General features: G+C 40.7%; 1 protein-coding gene and 1 long non-coding RNA gene across 7 annotated transcripts in view; both read right to left on the bottom strand.

The window, feature by feature from the left end:
* Nucleotides 1–9,266: 9,266 nt before the first annotated feature.
* Nucleotides 9,267–12,529, bottom strand: LOC308594698. Its single transcript, XR_014011573.1, has 3 exons — nucleotides 12,118–12,529; nucleotides 10,467–11,302; nucleotides 9,267–10,007 (listed from the first exon to the last, which is right to left on the bottom strand). It is a non-coding gene; the product is annotated as an uncharacterized lncRNA (long non-coding RNA).
* Nucleotides 12,530–14,944: 2,415 nt separating this feature from the next.
* The window catches only part of SLIT2 (slit guidance ligand 2), a 239,955-nt gene continuing 236,178 nt past the window's right edge, over nucleotides 14,945–18,721 (bottom strand). For 2 of the 6 annotated variants that reach the window (XM_081207585.1, XM_081207586.1), the window contains 3 exons: nucleotides 18,016–18,227; nucleotides 17,504–17,592; nucleotides 16,601–16,835 (listed from right to left, as the gene is read on the bottom strand). In XM_081207585.1, coding sequence (XP_081063711.1) covers nucleotides 16,743–16,835; nucleotides 17,504–17,592; nucleotides 18,016–18,227 — 394 coding nt within the window. In that variant the 3' untranslated portion in view covers nucleotides 16,601–16,742. Of the gene's footprint in view, nucleotides 16,836–17,503; nucleotides 17,593–18,015; nucleotides 18,228–18,721 lie in introns of all 6 variants that reach the window. The other 4 variants (XM_081207582.1, XM_081207583.1, XM_081207584.1 and 1 more) reach the window with 3 other exon arrangements.

Below are 18,721 nucleotides of genomic sequence, written 5' to 3'. Positions count from 1 at the left end.
TCACAGGACAAAAAATCAGCCCTGAAAAACTTAACCGGCAGAAAATATTTTTTTGAAAAAAAGCCCTAAGCCCCGGGGTCACAATTTCAGCAAAAATCTGACTTTTGGCAATTCTCTCAAAAATGGTGCCAAAAGCTTGAAAATGCTCTCCTGAAAGTTTTGGCACTCGAAACAGAAGGCTTTTTATCACAGGACAAGAAATCAGCCCTGAAAAACTTAACCGGCAGAAAATATTTTTTTGAAAAATCCCTAAGCCCCGGGGTCACAATTTCAGCAAAAATCTGACTTTTGGCAATTCACTCAAAAATGGTGCCAAAAGCTTGAAAATGCTCCCCTGAAAGCTTTTGTGATGGAAACAGAAGGCTTTTTATCACAGGACAAGAAATCAGCCCTGAAAAACTTAACCGGCAGAAAATATTTTTTTGAAAAAATCCGTAAGCCCCGGGGTCACAATTTCAGCAAAAATCTGACTTTTGGCAATTCACTGAAAAATGGTGCCAAAAGCTTGAAAATGCTCCCCTGAAAGCTTTGGTGATGGAAACAGAAGGCTTTTTATCACAGGACAAGAAATCAGCCCTGAAAAACTTAACCGGCAGAAAATATTTTTTTGAAAAAATCCCTAAGCCCCGGGGTCACAATTTCAGCAAAAATCTGACTTTTGGCAATTCACTCAAAAATGGTGCCAAAAGCTTGAAAATGCTCTCCTGAAAGTTTTGGCACTCGAAACAGAAGGCTTTTTATCACAGGACAAGAAATCAGCCCTCAAAAACTTAACCGGCAGAAAATATTTTTTGAAAAAATCCCTAAGCCCCTGGGGTCACAATTTCAGCAAAAATCTGACTTTTGGCAATTCACTCAAAAATGGTGCCAAAAGCTTGAAAATGCTCTCCTGAAAGTTTTGGCACTCGAAACAGAAGGCTTTTTATCACTGGACAAGAAATCAGCCCTCAAAAACTTTACCGGCAGAAAATATTTTTTTGAAAAAATCCCTAAGCCCCGGGGTCACAATTTCAGCAAAAATCTGACTTTTGGCAATTCACTCAAAAATGGTGCCAACCGGTTGCAAATGCTCCCCTGAAAGCTTTGGCGATGGAAACAGAAGGCTTTTCATCACAGGACAAGAAATCAGCCCTCAAAAACTTTACCGGCAGAAAATATTTTTTTGAAAAAATCCCTAAGCCCCGGGGTCACAGTTTCAGCCAAAAATGTGACTTTTGGCAATTCACTCAAAAATGGTGCCAAAAGCTTGAAAATGCTCTCCTGAAAGTTTTGGCACTCGAAACAGAAGGCTTTTTATCACAGGACAAGAAATCAGCCCTCAAAAACTTAACCGGCAGAAAATATTTTTTTGAAAAAATCCCTAAGCCCCTGGGGTCACAATTTCAGCAAAAATCTGACTTTTGGCAATTCACTCAAAAATGGTGCCAAAAGCTTGAAAATGCTCTCCTGAAAGTTTTGGCACTCGAAACAGAAGGCTTTTTATCACTGGACAAGAAATCAGCCCTCAAAGACTTTACCGGCAGAAAATATTTTTTTGAAAAAATCCCTAAGCCCCGGGGTCACAGTTTCAGCCAAAAATGTGACTTTTGGCAATTCACTCAAAAATGGTGCCAAAAGCTTGAAAATGCTCTCCTGAAAGTTTTGGCACTCGAAACAGAAGGCTTTTTATCACAGGACAAGAAATCAGCCCTGAAAAACTTAACCGGCAGAAAATATTTTTTTGAAAAAATCCCTAAGCCCCGGGGTCACAATTTCAGCAAAAATCTGAGTTTTGGCAATTCACTCAAAAATGGTGCCAAAAGCTTGAAAATCCTCTCCTGAAAGGTTTGGCACTCGAAACAGAAGTCTTTTTATCACAGGACAAGAAATCAGCCCTCAAAAACTTAACCGGCAGAAAATATTTTTTTGAAAAAATCCCTAAGCCCCGGGGTCACAATTTCAGCAAAAATCTGACTTTTGGCAATTCACTCAAAAATGGTGCCAACCGGTTGCAAATGCTCACCTGAATGCTTTGGCGATGGAAACAGAAGGCTTTTTATCACAGGACAATAAATCAGCCCTGAAAAACTTAACCGGCAGAAAATATTTTTTTGAAAAAATCCCTAAGCCCCGGGGTCACAATTTCAGCCAAAATCTGACTTTGGGCTATTCACTCAAAAATGGTGCCAACCGGGTGCAAATGCTCCCCTGAAAGCTTTGGCGATGGAAACTGAAGGCTTTTTATCACAAGACAAGAAATCAGCCCTGAAAAATTTAACCGGCAGAAAATATTTTTTTGAAAAAATCCCTAAGCCCCGGGGTCACAATTTCAGCAAAAATCTGACTTTTGGCAGTTCACTCAAAAATGGTGCCAACCGGTTGTAAATGCTCCGCTGAAAGCTATGGCCATGGAAACAGAAGGCTTTTTATCACAGGACAAGAAATCAGCCCTCAAAAACTTAACCGGCAGAAAATATTTTTTTGAAAAAATCCCTAAGCCCCGGGGTCACAATTTCAGCAAAAATCTGACTTTTGGCAGTTCACTCAAAAATGGTGCCAACCGGTTGCAAATGCTCCCCTCAAAGCTATGGCGATGGAAACAGAAGGCTTTTTATCACAGGACAAGAAATCAGCCCTCAAAAACTTAACTGGCAGAAAATATTTTTTTGAAAAAATCCCTAAGCCCCTGGGGTCACAAATTCAGCAAAAATCTGACTTTTGGATATTCACTCAAAAATGGTGCCAAAAGCTTGAAAATGCTCTCCTGAAAGGTTTGGCACTCGAAACAGAAGGCTTTTTATCACAGGACAAAAAATCAGCCCTGAAAAACTTAACCGGCAGAAAATATTTTTTTGAAAAAAAGCCCTAAGCCCCGGGGTCACAATTTCAGCAAAAATCTGACTTTTGGCAATTCTCTCAAAAATGGTGCCAAAAGCTTGAAAATGCTCTCCTGAAAGTTTTGGCACTCGAAACAGAAGGCTTTTTATCACAGGACAAGAAATCAGCCCTGAAAAACTTAACCGGCAGAAAATATTTTTTTGAAAAATCCCTAAGCCCCGGGGTCACAATTTCAGCAAAAATCTGACTTTTGGCAATTCACTCAAAAATGGTGCCAAAAGCTTGAAAATGCTCCCCTGAAAGCTTTTGTGATGGAAACAGAAGGCTTTTTATCACAGGACAAGAAATCAGCCCTGAATTTTGGCAATTCACTGAAAAATGGTGCCAAAAGCTTGAAAATGCTCCCCTGAAAGCTTTGGTGATGGAAACAGAAGGCTTTTTATCACAGGACAAGAAATCAGCCCTGAAAAACTTAACCGGCAGAAAATATTTTTTTGAAAAAATCCCTAAGCCCCGGGGTCACAATTTCAGCAAAAATCTGACTTTTGGCAATTCACTCAAAAATGGTGCCAAAAGCTTGAAAATGCTCTCCTGAAAGTTTTGGCACTCGAAACAGAAGGCTTTTTATCACAGGACAAGAAATCAGCCCTCAAAAACTTAACCGGCAGAAAATATTTTTTTGAAAAAATCCCTAAGCCCCTGGGGTCACAATTTCAGCAAAAATCTGACTTTTGGCAATTCTCTCAAAAATGGTGCCAAAAGCTTGAAAATGCTCTCCTGAAAGTTTTGGCACTCGAAACAGAAGGCTTTTTATCACAGGACAAGAAATCAGCCCTGAAAAACTTAACCGGCAGAAAATATTTTTTTGAAAAATCCCTAAGCCCCGGGGTCACAATTTCAGCAAAAATCTGACTTTTGGCAATTCACTCAAAAATGGTGCCAAAAGCTTGAAAATGCTCCCCTGAAAGCTTTTGTGATGGAAACAGAAGGCTTTTTATCACAGGACAAGAAATCAGCCCTGAAAAACTTAACCGGCAGAAAATATTTTTTTGAAAAAATCCGTAAGCCCCGGGGTCACAATTTCAGCAAAAATCTGACTTTTGGCAATTCACTGAAAAATGGTGCCAAAAGCTTGAAAATGCTCCCCTGAAAGCTTTGGTGATGGAAACAGAAGGCTTTTTATCACAGGACAAGAAATCAGCCCTGAAAAACTTAACCGGCAGAAAATATTTTTTTGAAAAAATCCCTAAGCCCCGGGGTCACAATTTCAGCAAAAATCTGACTTTTGGAAATTCACTCAAAAATGGTGCCAAAAGCTTGAAAATGCTCTCCTGAAAGTTTTGGCACTCGAAACAGAAGGCTTTTTATCACAGGACAAGAAATCAGCCCTCAAAAACTTAACCGGCAGAAAATATTTTTTTGAAAAAATCCCTAAGCCCCTGGGGTCACAATTTCAGCAAAAATCTGACTTTTGGCAATTCACTCAAAAATGGTGCCAAAAGCTTGAAAATGCTCTCCTGAAAGTTTTGGCACTCGAAACAGAAGGCTTTTTATCACTGGACAAGAAATCAGCCCTCAAAAACTTTACCGGCAGAAAATATTTTTTTGAAAAAATCCCTAAGCCCCGGGGTCACAATTTCAGCAAAAATCTGACTTTTGGCAATTCACTCAAAAATGGTGCCAACCGGTTGCAAATGCTCCCCTGAAAGCTTTGGCGATGGAAACAGAAGGCTTTTCATCACAGGACAAGAAATCAGCCCTCAAAAACTTTACCGGCAGAAAATATTTTTTTGAAAAAATCCCTAAGCCCCGGGGTCACAGTTTCAGCCAAAAATGTGACTTTTGGCAATTCACTCAAAAATGGTGCCAAAAGCTTGAAAATGCTCTCCTGAAAGTTTTGGCACTCGAAACAGAAGGCTTTTTATCACAGGACAAGAAATCAGCCCTGAAAAACTTAACCGGCAGAAAATATTTTTTTGAAAAAATCCCTAAGCCCCGGGGTCACAATTTCAGCAAAAATCTGAGTTTTGGCAATTCACTCAAAAATGGTGCCAAAAGCTTGAAAATGCTCCCCTGAAAGCTTTGGTGATGGAAACAGAAGGCTTTTTATCACAGGACAAGAAATCAGCCCTGAAAAACTTAACCGGCAGAAAATATTTTTTTGAAAAAATCCCTAAGCCCCGGGGTCACAATTTCAGCCAAAATCTGACTTTTGGCAATTCACTCAAAAATGGTGCCAAAAGCTTGAAAATCCTCTCCTGAAAGGTTTGGCACTCGAAACAGAAGTCTTTTTATCACAGGACAAGAAATCAGCCCTCAAAAACTTAACCGGCAGAAAATATTTTTTTGAAAAAATCCCTAAGCCCCGGGGTCACAATTTCAGCCAAAATCTGACTTTTGGCAATTCACTCAAAAATGGTGCCAACCGGTTGCAAATGCTCACCTGAATGCTTTGGCGATGGAAACAGAAGGCTTTTTATCACAGGACAAGAAATCAGCCCTGAAAAACTTAACCGGCAGAAAATATTTTTTTGAAAAAATCCCTAAGCCCCGGGGTCACAATTTCAGCCAAAATCTGACTTTGGGCTATTCACTCAAAAATGGTGCCAACCGGGTGCAAATGCTCCCCTGAAAGCTTTGGTGATGGAAACAGAAGGCTTTTTATCACAAGACAAGAAATCAGCCCTGAAAAACTTAACCGGCAGAAAATATTTTTTTGAAAAAATCCCTAAGCCCCGGGGTCACAATTTCAGCAAAAATCTGACTTTTGGCAGTTCACTCAAAAATGGTGCCAACCGGTTGTAAATGCTCCGCTGAAAGCTATGGCCATGGAAACAGAAGGCTTTTTATCACAGGACAAGAAATCAGCCCTCAAAAACTTAACCGGCAGAAAATATTTTTTTGAAAAAATCCCTAAGCCCCGGGGTCACAATTTCAGCAAAAATCTGACTTTTGGCAGTTCACTCAAAAATGGTGCCAACCGGTTGCAAATGCTCCCCTCAAAGCTATGGCGATGGAAACAGAAGGCTTTTTATCACAGGACAAGAAATCAGCCCTCAAAAACTTAACTGGCAGAAAATATTTTTTTGAAAAAATCCCTAAGCCCCGGGGTCACAAATTCAGCAAAAATCTGACTTTTGGATATTCACTCAAAAATGGTGCCAAAAGCTTGAAAATGCTCTCCTGAAAGGTTTGGCACTCGAAACAGAAGGCTTTTTATCACAGGACAAGAAATCAGCCCTGAAAAACTTAACCGGCAGAAAATATTTTTTTGAAAAATCCCTAAGCCCCGGGGTCACAATTTCAGCAAAAATCTGACTTTTGGCAATTCACTCAAAAATGGTGCCAAAAGCTTGAAAATGCTCCCCTGAAAGCTTTTGTGATGGAAACAGAAGGCTTTTTATCACAGGACAAGAAATCAGCCCTGAAAAACATAACCGGCAGAAAATATTTTTTTGAAAAAATCCCTAAGCCCCTGGGGTCACAATTTCAGCCAAAATCTGACTTTTGGCAATTCACTCAAAAATGGTGCCAAAAGCTTGAAAATCCTCTCCTGAAAGGTTTGGCACTCGAAACAGAAGGCTTTTTATCACAGGACAAGAAATCAGCCCTGAAAAATTTAACCGGCAGAAAATATTTTTTTGAAAAAATCCCTAAGCCCCGGGGTCACAATTTCAGCAAAAATCTGACTTTTGGCAATTCACTCAAAAATGGTGCCAAAAGCTTGAAAATGCTCTCCTGAAAGTTTTGGCACTCGAAACAGAAGGCTTTTTATCACAGGACAAGAAATCAGCCCTCAAAAACTTAACCGGCAGAAAATATTTTTTTGAAAAAATCCCTAAGCCCCTGGGGTCACAATTTCAGCAAAAATCTGACTTTTGGCAATTCACTCAAAAATGGTGCCAAAAGCTTGAAAATGCTCTCCTGAAAGTTTTGGCACTCGAAACAGAAGGCTTTTTATCACTGGACAAGAAATCAGCCCTCAAAAACTTTACCGGCAGAAAATATTTTTTTGAAAAAATCCCTAAGCCCCGGGGTCACAATTTCAGCAAAAATCTGACTTTTGGCAATTCACTCAAAAATGGTGCCAACCGGTTGCAAATGCTCCCCTGAAAGCTTTGGCGATGGAAACAGAAGGCTTTTCATCACAGGACAAGAAATCAGCCCTCAAAAACTTTACCGGCAGAAAATATTTTTTTGAAAAAATCCCTAAGCCCCGGGGTCACAGTTTCAGCCAAAAATGTGACTTTTGGCAATTCACTCAAAAATGGTGCCAAAAGCTTGAAAATGCTCTCCTGAAAGTTTTGGCACTCGAAACAGAAGGCTTTTTATCACAGGACAAGAAATCAGCCCTGAAAAACTTAACCGGCAGAATTTTTTTTTTGAAAAAATCCCTAAGCCTTCTGTTAAATTTCCAAAGGTTGGTGGCATAAAAGTGGCAAACATTAAGCTGAACACATTAATCATTATCAGATGCAACTTTCATGGGAAATTATTGTGTTCCTGTTTGTGTGCATATATGCACATGTAGGGAAACTGTAACGTGCTGTGTCTCCCACAAATGTCATAGATTTGAAATATCCGCATGCTTCTCTTTCCAACTCTGCACAACATGCAGCTACAATAACAGGAGCTTAGCGATCTATTTCCAGAAATGATACCTTGGGCTTTTACAAGGCATGGTACAATATTGTATAAAATTCTACTAACATGAAAAATGTTGGGCGTCATTGCAGTTACTGTGACCTCCTTTAGCTCCCCCCATTTTTTTAGTTCCTACTAAATACTTAGGAGACTTTTCTTTAAAATCTAGATAAAAATGTCCACTCTTGGTATTCAAATGTATGCAAAAAGGGTTTTTTTTTGGGGGGGGGAGATAATAAACCTCACAAATATCTTGCTTAGATCTGGAGCATCTCCCTAGCTTTGATCTATAATGTAGCAATGTGTCAGGCACCCCAAAGTAGTTTTATGTGCTGTAAATAGGAAAAGCTGAGTAGCTTCATGGTTTATTGATTTAAAGGTTCTACAGAGGCTGTGAGATCAAAGAGAAGCTTAATGGTTTTATGCTACCCTTCATATCTGTCAGTCCACTTATATGAGGAGGCTGAGCTTGGGCAATTAGTTAACAGCGATTCTTTCACCAAATCAGTTGTTCTTTCTCAGATTTTATTTGTGCATCCATCAAATACCACACTTCTCCCTGTAATACTATTGCATCTGTTCCATGTGGCAGATTTTATTACAGTGGTACCTCGGGTTACATACGCTTCAGGTTACAGACGCTTCAGGTTACAGTCTCCGCTAACCCAGAAATAGTGCTTCAGGTTAAGAACTTTGCTTCAGGATGAGAACAGAAATCGTGCTCTGGCGGCGCAGCAGCAGTGGGAGGCCCCATTAGCTAAAGTGGTGCTTCAGGTTAAGATCAGTTTCAGGTTAAGAACAGACCTCCGGAACGAATTAAGTACTTAACCCGAGGTACCACTGTATACTGTTAGCAAAATGGTCATCATTATTATTGATGGTGTGTGTGTGTGTAGTTGGAAATATTATTATATTTATATTTATATTTATATTTATATTTATATTTATATTTATATTTATATTTATATTTATATTATTATTATACAAATTTTATGGCGGGATCTTTTTCAGTGGTGGTTACAGCCCTCAGTCTCAGCTGTGATTTCTTGTAATTTGTCCCCAAGCCCAGCACTTTACTTTTCTATAGGACTGAATGGCAACCATAGGAAAGTAAAGAGGTGTAGTACATTATGGATGCCACTGGAGTGGGTTTCGGCCACTGAAATGCAACACTTTATTTGAACAGCTGTTTACCACCCAACTATGGTGAATATTAGATAGAATTATTTGTCATATATAATATATGTATAAATGGAACTGGAATAAAGGTACACCTTTAGATCATGAATCTTTAGGTCATTTTGGTTTTATATGGTTACAGAATGGAATGAAAATAAAATTGTTTTCTATCTTCTGTTACATGTTCCAAGGTTATACAGTGGTACCTCGGGTTAAGAACTTAATTCGTTCTGGAGGTCCGTTCTTAACCTGAATCTGTTCTTAACCTGAGGTACCACTTTAGCTAATGGGGCCTCCTGCTGCCGCCACGCGATTTCTGTTCTCATCCTGAAGCAAAGTTCTTAACCCGAGGTACTATTTCTGGGTTAGCGGAGTCTGTAACCTGAAGCGTCTGTAACCCGAGGTACCACTGTATAGCATGTAAAATTTATGAAAGCAACAATTCAAAGTTTCAAAAAAAGAAGTGATATTGTTTATTTAAAAGTGTAAGTTATTTCCTTTAACTTAATATTTCTATATTAAGGCTTAGGTAATTTGCAAATCTAACTTAATTGACTAACACAAATTTTAAAAAAACCTAGGTTCTTAATCAACAAAAATGGCTGGCAGTTTAATGTGGTTGACATTGCATGAATGTGGCTCTGATGGAAGCAGTGGAAACTTTAGTAAATGTAGTATGTACTAGTTCAAGAAAAGGTAACATTCTATTCATGTACCATTCCCTCCCCACCCCTCTCATTATATATAAGGGTCTGATGACTTCTGTTTCAGTGTATCTGAAGAAGTGTGCATGCACATGAAAGCTTATACCTAAAACTACTCAGTTGGTCTCGTAAGGTGCTACATTATAATTTTTAAATTCTTTTGGAAGGATTCTTTTAACGACTTTCTTAGATCATATAACCTTTTTGAAGACTTGATTCTTTTCAGGGAGTTTTTAGGTTTTTAAAGAAGAGTCTTTTAAACTATCTTTTTAAAGAACTGTTTTAATTTATTTTGACTTCTGTTCATGTTAACCAAGCAGTCGAGGCCTTTGATTAGCAGCCAATGTGTTTAGTTATTGCTACTTCAAGGATTTTTAAAGCAGTTGGAAAAACAACCCCTTGCATAAATGTTTCTATAAGAGAGAGGGATGGCTCATGTGAATATGTTCCAGTAGACTTCTCTTGATAAGATAGGCAGGTTCAAGCACTGTCACATCCTTATTAATGAATAAGAATAAATACATGATGGAGCGCGGGAGATAGGAAGGATGCTGGCATGGGATCTTTTAAGAGCCCTTTATGAAAATCAAGCTCTACTGCAACTGCCAGAGAAAGGTCAAGTGTGAATTCTTACATTCAGCTCAGCTTCTTTGGTTGAAACGCCTTTAGAATCATAGAATCATAGAATCATAGAGTTGGAAGAGACCACAAGGGCCATCGAGTCCAACCCCCTGCCAAGCAGGAAACACCATCAGAGCACTCCTGACATATAGTTGTCAAGGCTCTGCTTAAAGACCTCCAAAGTAGGAGACTCCACCACACTCCTTGGCAGCAAATTCCACTGTCGAACAGCTCTTACTGTGAGGAAGTTCTTCCTAATGTTTAGGTGGAATCTTCTTTCTTGTAGTTTGGATCCATTGCTCCGTGTCCGCTTCTCTGGAGCAGCAGAAAACAACCTTTCTCCCTCCTCTATGTGACATCCTTTTATATATTTGAACATGGATATCATATCACCCCTTAACCTCCTCTTCTCCAGGCTAAACATGCCCAGCTCCCTTAGCCGTTCCTCATAAGGCATCGTTTCCAGGCCTTTGACCATTTTGGTTGCCCTCCTCTGGACACGTTTAGTGAACGGAATCAAAGAGATCCAAACATGTTTGCATCGTCCTTTCTCCACCCCTCACCCCCCGCTTCCAAGTTACCTGATATTCCAGTCTACCCCCTCTCATGTCTTCCATCAAGCTTTGTTATTGTGCTTCCTTGCTCCAAAGCTTGTTCACTCTTTTGTGAGAAAAAAGCTCTATGCTTGCTGTAGAATTGGCTAAACTGAAGAATACGATCTTGCCAATATGATCAACACATGGCATTGGTTTCTGGTGAAGCCCAGAATGGACTTCTCCATTTTGTGTGGAGACTACTTAAGGAACACCCTTCCTCTCCAGACTCCATGGCAACATTCATTTTAACCAATATTCACTATAATTTCTCCAAATTATGAATTAAAGCTGAATGATCTTGACATTCCAGTAGGCAGGCTTTGCCCAAATTCATTATCATATTCAGCACACATAATGTGCTATTATGCCAATGTTGTAAATAAGTAATTAAATCGGGCCAAATCACAAATATCAGTATAATTTTACCTAACAGCTACAAGATACTGCAGAGGCTGAATGCAAATAATCTAATTAATAACTACCATCAAAATTTGGAAACTATGATCCCTGAAACCTCAAATGTTTCAGTTGCAAACAGTTCTCTTGACGCTCGCGGTACCTTTCCCAATCTGCAGTATACATTCTAGCTGAGCTATTATTGATTTATCCCAAAGTATTATGGAGAAATTTGACTCTTTCTTTAGAAGTTTTCTCTTTTGAAGTTTTCATTTCTCTTTTTTTGGCAATGATATGTTAAATCTGATAGCACTGTGGTTACTGTTCCTAATCAGTTCAACAATACTTACCGTATTTTTCGCCCTATAGGACGCAATTTTCCCCCTCCAAAAATGAAGGGGAAATGTGTGTGTGTCCTATGGGGCAAATGCAGGCTTTCGCTGAAGCCTGGAGAGCGAGAGGGGTCGGTGCCTGCAGCCCAAAAGCTCGGGGGACAGCTGGGAGGCGCAGCACCGCCACCCCGCTATTCCCCGACCTGATCTGGAGGCTGGCGGGGGGGGGGGGGAGAGAAGCAAGCTTGCTTCTCCACCCCGCCAGCCCCACAAGCTCGCGGGATAGCGGGGAGGCGGAGCGCCGCCACCCCGCTATTCCCCGACCTGATCTGGAGGCTGGCGGGGGGGGGGAGAAGCAAGCTTGCTTCTCCCCCCTGCCAGCCCCACAAGCTCAGGGGATAGTGGGGTGGTGGAGCACCGCCACCCCGCTATTCCCCGACCTGGTCTAGCCCCACAAGCTCGGGGGATAGCGGGGAGGCGGAGCACCGCCACCCCGCTATTCCCCGACCTGGTCTAGCCCCACAAGCTCGGGGGTAGTGGGGAGGCGGAGCACCGCCACCCCGCTATTCCCCAACCTGATCTGGAGGCTGCGGGGGGGGGGGAGAAGCAAGCTTGCTTCTCCCCCCGCCAGCCCCACAAACTCAGGGGACAGCGGGGCAAGCTGTCTCTGAAGGCAGAAGAGGGAGACGGAGCGCTCCGTCTCCCTCTTCTAGCTTGGGGATGGCTGCGCAAACCTGGGGGGGGGGAATAAAAAAATTTCCCTTGATTTCCCCCCCAAAAAGCTAGGTGCATCCTATGGGCCGGTGCGTCCTATAGGGCGAAAAATACGGTACATCTTACATGAGTTTACGGGCATCATTTAGGATTAAGACCATGGTCATCTCCCCTCTGATGGCTCCTAGGAAGGGTGGTGTTGTACCATCATTAAGGACATCTAGAAATGCTACCTCTTTGTTGTCAGCGGAACGCACATTTACCCAGTCTGTGTGAGGGCAAGAAGTCACCCATTACTATGCCATTTCACCCTCTGCTTAATTTCATTTTCCACCTTAAGATCACTTGGGGGTGGTACTGCATCCCCAGTACTAAATTATTCTTTGAGGTCTGGAACTGACATTCACAGCGATCTTACACAAGAGTCTGCCCCTTTTGGAATTTATCGATTGTTCTCTTTGATGTACAGAGTGACAATACTTACAGTACACCCTTTCCTGTAGACAACCATATCCAGTGCCGGATTTACGTACAGTGGTACCTCGGGTTAAGTACTTAATTCGTTCCGGAGGTCCGTACTTAACCTGAAACTGTTCTTAACCTGAAGCACCACTTTAGCTAATGGGGCCTCCTGCTGCTGCCGCGCCGCCAGAGCACGATTTCTGTTCTCATCCTGAAGCAAAGTTCTTAACCCGAGGTACTATTTCTGGGTTAGCAGAGTTTGTAACCTGAAGCATATGTAACCTGAAGCATATGTAACCCGAGGTACCACTGTATAAGCTAAACAAGCTATAGCTTAGGGCCCCACTCTCTTGGGGGGGGGGGCAAAAAAATTTAAAGGAAAAAATCTGGATGTGCATTTCCAAAATAGAAGATAAAAAACAAATAAAATAAAACCTACATACAGCAACAGTGTTTGGTGTTGTGTAGGCTCCTATGATGTAAGTAATGCTAGCCTGCTCCCTAAAATAACACTGGTTTGTTCATTTCTATATATAGGGTGCCTACATTCTGCATGGACTGGTAGCATGGCAACATGTGGAAATGGCTTTAGATACCTATTAGGTCCGTAAATTACCATATGACATATATTCAACACAGAAAACAGCGGAAATTTGTTGTTGACAAAGGACAGCTGGACATACAAAGGGCCCCATTACCTTCAGTAGCTTAGGGCCTCATCAAACCTAAATCCGGCCCGGACCATATCCCATTGTTTCTCTCCAGTCTGCCAGGGTTCCATTCTGACCACTACATCTATGTTTCCTTGTGATAACCCCCCCCCCCCAAGCATTCCAGCTCACTCATCTTGGCACTGAGGACCACCATAGTTTATCAACCCCCATATACAGTCTCTCTCTCCTCAAATGTCTCCAACACACATGTTTTAAAGCACATGCCAGGAAGAGCTGAAATGGTCCACATGAGACAGGCTTAGCAACTGAGCAGGAATTAGCCCCAGAACCACTTTTAGTAGCTTTCCTGATGAAAACCACCTGCCTCCTTTGTACTGTATTTAGCCTGTGTTGCAAGTATGGCACCTGTGTGTTTTGCCCAGCAACTTGGTGGGGAGCTGCTGTAAATGGTAAAATCTGCTTTGTTTGCATTCATGAATTGTTCTTCAGTTGGTATTTCTTAGACACACTTTGTTCATATGAAACCATAACATGATTTCATGATCCCCCACTTCAGTGATAGTTTCTTGCTAAGGAGAGATGGGTGTTTTTATACTCATGGCGGCGGTTGTTGAGGATGAGCTGCCCCAATACCAGAGAGGTAGGGCAGACAGAAGGACATAGGAAAGTAGGACACGGGGCCAGCGAAGCAGGGCGGGGTAGGGACTAGAAAAATAACTACAGTATTTCCACTTTGGAGCAGGTGTGATCCCAACAATGAAAAGAAGAGACAACAAAGGCTGAAAGGCGAATGAAAACTGGGTCAATGAATGGAGATGAAAGATGCACAGGTGATCAATCAACATGTGTACAGGTAAAGGTAAAGGAACCCCCGACCGTTAAGTCCAGTCATGGATGACTCTGGGGTTGCAGTGCTCATCTTGCTTTACTGGCCGAGGGAGCTGGCGTTTGTCCGCAGACAGTTTTTCCGGGTCATGTGGCCAACATGACAAAGCCACTTCTGGCGAACCAGAGCAGCGTACGGAAATGCTGTTTACCTTCCCACCGGAGCGGTACCTATTTATCTACTTGAACTTTGATGTGCTTTTGAACTGGTAGGTTGGCAGGAGCAGGGAGCAAGCAGCAGGAGCTCACCCCATCGCGGGGATTCGAAACGCCAACCTTCTGACTGGCAAGCCCTAGGCTCTGTGGTTTAGACCACAGCGCCACCCACGTCCCGAACATGTGTATAGAACTAGTCAAATAAGGAATTACAATGCGTGGTGTATGCAGTTCTTTCTCAGGAGAAATTTAGATTAATATTTAGAAAAGTAGAGTGGTACTTCGGGTTACAGACGCTTCAGGTTACAGACTCCGCTAATCCAGAAATTGTACCTTGGGTTAAGAACTTTGCTTCAGGATGAGAATAGAAATCGTGCTCCGGCGGTGTGGAGGCAGCAGGAGACCCCATTAGCTAAAGTGGTGCTTCAGGTTAAGAACAGTTTCAGGTTAAGAACGGACCTACAGAACAAATTAAGTTCTTAACCCGAGGTACCACTGTATGCATGATCCCGAGAATCAACTATTTGACTGTGGAGATAAAACTGTAAAATAGTTCTGAAGCTACAATAGTTCTGAAGCTACAACTGTAAAATAGTTCTGAAGCTACAGGTTCCTCCTTTAGCTTGACAGGAATATATTCCCTGGGTTATTTTATTTTTTATTGGGACAGCTTTTTAATCTGACCCTTGTTATGCTACTGGAGTTTAATTATAGGCCGCTGAGGAAGTTAAACTTCTTAGAAGAATACAAGCAAAAGCTAGCACTGAAGTAAATATCTGTTTAATTTACAAACATCAGTAAAGGTACTGATATCAGTCCAAATAAGACAAAGAAACACCGTATTACACATGTACATCTAACTTTTTCTTTTTAAAAAATTGAAAAAACACCCCCATTACGGGGTACCCCGAGATTTACTGGAAAAAAGAACACAACCAACTATGAAAAATTATTACCAATTCTATATTGTGATTTAGCAGCAAAAAATGTTAACAAAGGGAAACATTAGGACAAGTAAAGTAGTTTTAATATTTGGGAAAAGTCACAGTTCTTGGTAATACAGCCTCTTTTTTTAATTTTAAAGGGAAGGATACTCCAAGGGAATATTAGTTTGTAAAGGTCTACTTTTCTAGTGTCAAGTTTCTACACATCATTTCATTTTCTGCAAAGCAATGTATATCAGGGAAATGCTCAGTTCCATACATTTGCCATCTACTGTAAAGACTCTTTCACCCCTCACTCGTTACAAGGACTTGAGAGATGCCCCTGCTATCGTGAAAACTACAACCTGTTGTTGCTTCTGGCATCCAGTTCTTTCAGTGACACCAGGCAGATGATAGGTTGCCAAGGAGAGAAAAAAAACCCAGACCAAATCTATTTACCCCATGAGAACATGCCATGTTAGTCCTATTGCAACTATCCTGATTAAGTCTTCTTTTTTAAAAAAAAACAAAACAAAACCCCAACAGCAACAGGAAGTACAAAAATATCAGGACAAATATAAATTAATATATATTAAAGCATTGAAAAAAAACAGTAAAAGGGGTGGCCTAAATGTTAAGTACAGTGTACTTTGATACAATAAATATTTCTCAATAAACCGAATACTGTATAGAGTCGCTCAGAACTCATAAAAACAAAACTCCATATTATACCTAATTTTCCCAACAATAATCTATTTTTTATCCTCCCCTTAACATTTATATTACAAAAAAAAAAAAAAATTAATACTGGAAGAGGGTAGATAAACACTCATTCAATTTCTTCTTTTGCTAACATGCCGACATAAAAGAATATACCAGGAGATTTTAGGGTTATGGTGAATTCTCTTCTGTTAAGGAAGCAAGATGTTTCATTTTCCCGACTTGATTATTTTATGCCGTACAAAACGCGTAACATAAATCTGCGCAAAAGGATTTCTGTTCGCCTTGTGCTTTTTCATTGCACGCTCTGGAAGAGTTTGATATGATCTTGTCGAGAGAGTAAAACCAAAAACGACGACAACGAAAAACTAGTTAAGGAAGTAAAAAAAGAAAGCAAAGCCTCAGACTCTGGGGTTGGTTTTTCATCAATAAGATTGTAGGGTTGAAAGTCACTTGAGCAAAGTGCCTGTTTATCTTCAGAATGTTACAAAGAAGGGCTGATGTTAAAAGTTGTTAAGTTTTCCCATCACTGTTGAAATGTTACCAGGTATTTTTATTGGGTACAAGAAGTCTCAGTTCAAGCACTTAATTTTTGTTTTGTTGCAGTTGAAGAAAAAAGTCTTTATTCTCATAATAAAAATAAGTCTGTTCTGTATTTTACAATATATTTCAAATATTTCCACTATGAAGCATTAATTAGTCCCAAGACACGGTCAATAAGTATACAACATTTAAAAAAAAAGACAAAAGTGGAGCGAAAAAGGGCATGTTTAGGAGGGGCACGCTGTACAGCTGCACTTCACAACCTTCTCGACCTCATCCACAAATGAAGACCCGTCAGTGCATTCAAAAGAATATTTCCGCCTCTTGCTCCTCAATGGTCCGCAGCACTGCCCATTCGAACAGCCTCCTCTGCATTCTAGTCTCGATACCTTCTTGGTCGTCTGGCACGCGGCATAACCTTGCTGCTTTTGGAAGTAATCTCTGACTCGTTCCCCTCGACAAGAGATTTCTGCAACGTGAAAAAGAGCAGCCCCCAGATGACACACCATGCAATGATATCAATCGTTGGCATTTACTAAGAAGATGAAATGCGTCTAAATATAGACTCTTGTTTACATTACTTTTATCTTGGAAAAATAAAGGTTCTGGTACACAGGATTAAAAAAGCAGATTGCGCTTTTCCCCCCAGATTCGCTTATTCTTTAGTGGTGATTTATTCCTAAACCCATAAATACGCTGCTATTACAATGACAAGAAAATTGGAAATTTAATTCTTTTTCCTTTATTACAAAAATACACATCATCTATTCCTAACAGCACGACCAGCTGGTTTCTTTTACTGTTGGGAAGTACTTGAGACAGCATGCAATTTCATTTATTAGACCTTGAGTTAAATATTATTCAATCTGTTATTTAATAGAAGCTACATTCCACTAACTTCATAAATTACTGGGACATAAAAACAGTTTAAATAGGAGACATCTGGGTTAAAAACCCAAACCCCATATTCTATTCTAGTCACATTGATGCAAAGTACAAAATAAATATATGTCAGCTGAAGAAAAAAAGTTGGGGGGAGGGTGGAGAGAGAGAAAAGTGAAAGAGCCTTGATAGACAAGGAAAGAAAAGAACAAGATGACAGTGGAGGGGAAAATATCCTGTTTTTATCCATCTCACCTGTATAATTCGCTGTGATAAATCAGTTGAAGATGAGAGGTCAAAAGTAGAGTTTGTGATAAAACTAGGAGCAGAATCATTGGATTTGGCTTCGCAGTTGCAGAAGGCAGAGAAACAATAAATACAGAAAGATATAGCAGGTAAAAGGTGGCAGTTCAAATATAGTAAAAAGTCGCTTCTGAACAAAGAAAAAAGTTTTCACAGCAAAATACTTGATGGGGGGAAAATCTTCCAAGTGCTAATATTAAATTCAAAGATCATTTTTAATATTAAAAAAAAATCCTCTTCATTATTATATTAAAAAAAATATTCCTTTTTCACTGAGAGAAGCTCAGTAGAGCTTAGGGTGGGATAAAGGGGGGAAGAAATAATAAAAAAAGAAGCCCAAAGAAAAATGTACTGCCATGTGTGCAAGACTGGGGTTTGTTTGTTTTTCTCCATCTTTATTATGTTTCGACAATAAAACGAATATTTTCCCTCTTCTGTGAAACAGTGACAAACTGGTTATCTACCTTTATCGCAGCTGTCCCCAGTGTATCCGCTGCTGCACTCGCAATACGGTTTCCCATGGCCTGAAAGCCTGCATTTACCGTGTTTACATCGGATGGACTGGCAGGGGTTAGGCAGTTCTTCATCCTCATCACAGAGGACACCGGCACGTCCCTGCAGGCATTTACAACTGTATGAAAACGCATTGATTGGCAAGCAGCTACCATGCACACATCTACAGGGGGAGACAAGCCCAAGAGAATAAAAATAAATTACTGTATTCATTCCAATCCAAGGCTAAGCGACATTAACTGTAAAACAAAACAAAAAACTTTGGACTGTGCTCAAAAAGGAAATGGCTTATAGGGTTTTTACTTCCCCTTCCTTTTTAGAACGCGCTACATGTCAGTACGACATGGAGCGAAGCCGTTTGGCCTGCGCTAATTGGTACGCAAGGTTAGTGCAACGATACGGAAGAAGGTAGCCCGTTTGTTTTGTTAGTACTGGAATATTGCCACTGTAGATGTGTTATGGAAGACCTGAGCAAGGTGTCACAGGTGCCAAATTCTGCATTCCTCAAGATCCCTGCCCTCCCCCCCCCCCTTTAAGTGTTAGAGACTGTGTGGGCAAGGAATGCATAATCTGGCTTAAAATGACTGAGGTTGATACGAGCTATTAATGATCAACAAGAGGAAGAAGAAGAAGAAGACATGGCTTACCTGTAATCAG

This window comes from Podarcis bocagei (genome assembly GCF_964188305.1).
Source record: "Podarcis bocagei genome assembly, chromosome: 9".
Lineage (NCBI taxonomy): Eukaryota > Metazoa > Chordata > Lepidosauria > Squamata > Lacertidae > Podarcis > Podarcis bocagei.
The sequence above is the reverse complement of the archived record's forward strand: the minus strand, read 5'-3'. Positions and strand labels throughout refer to the sequence as shown.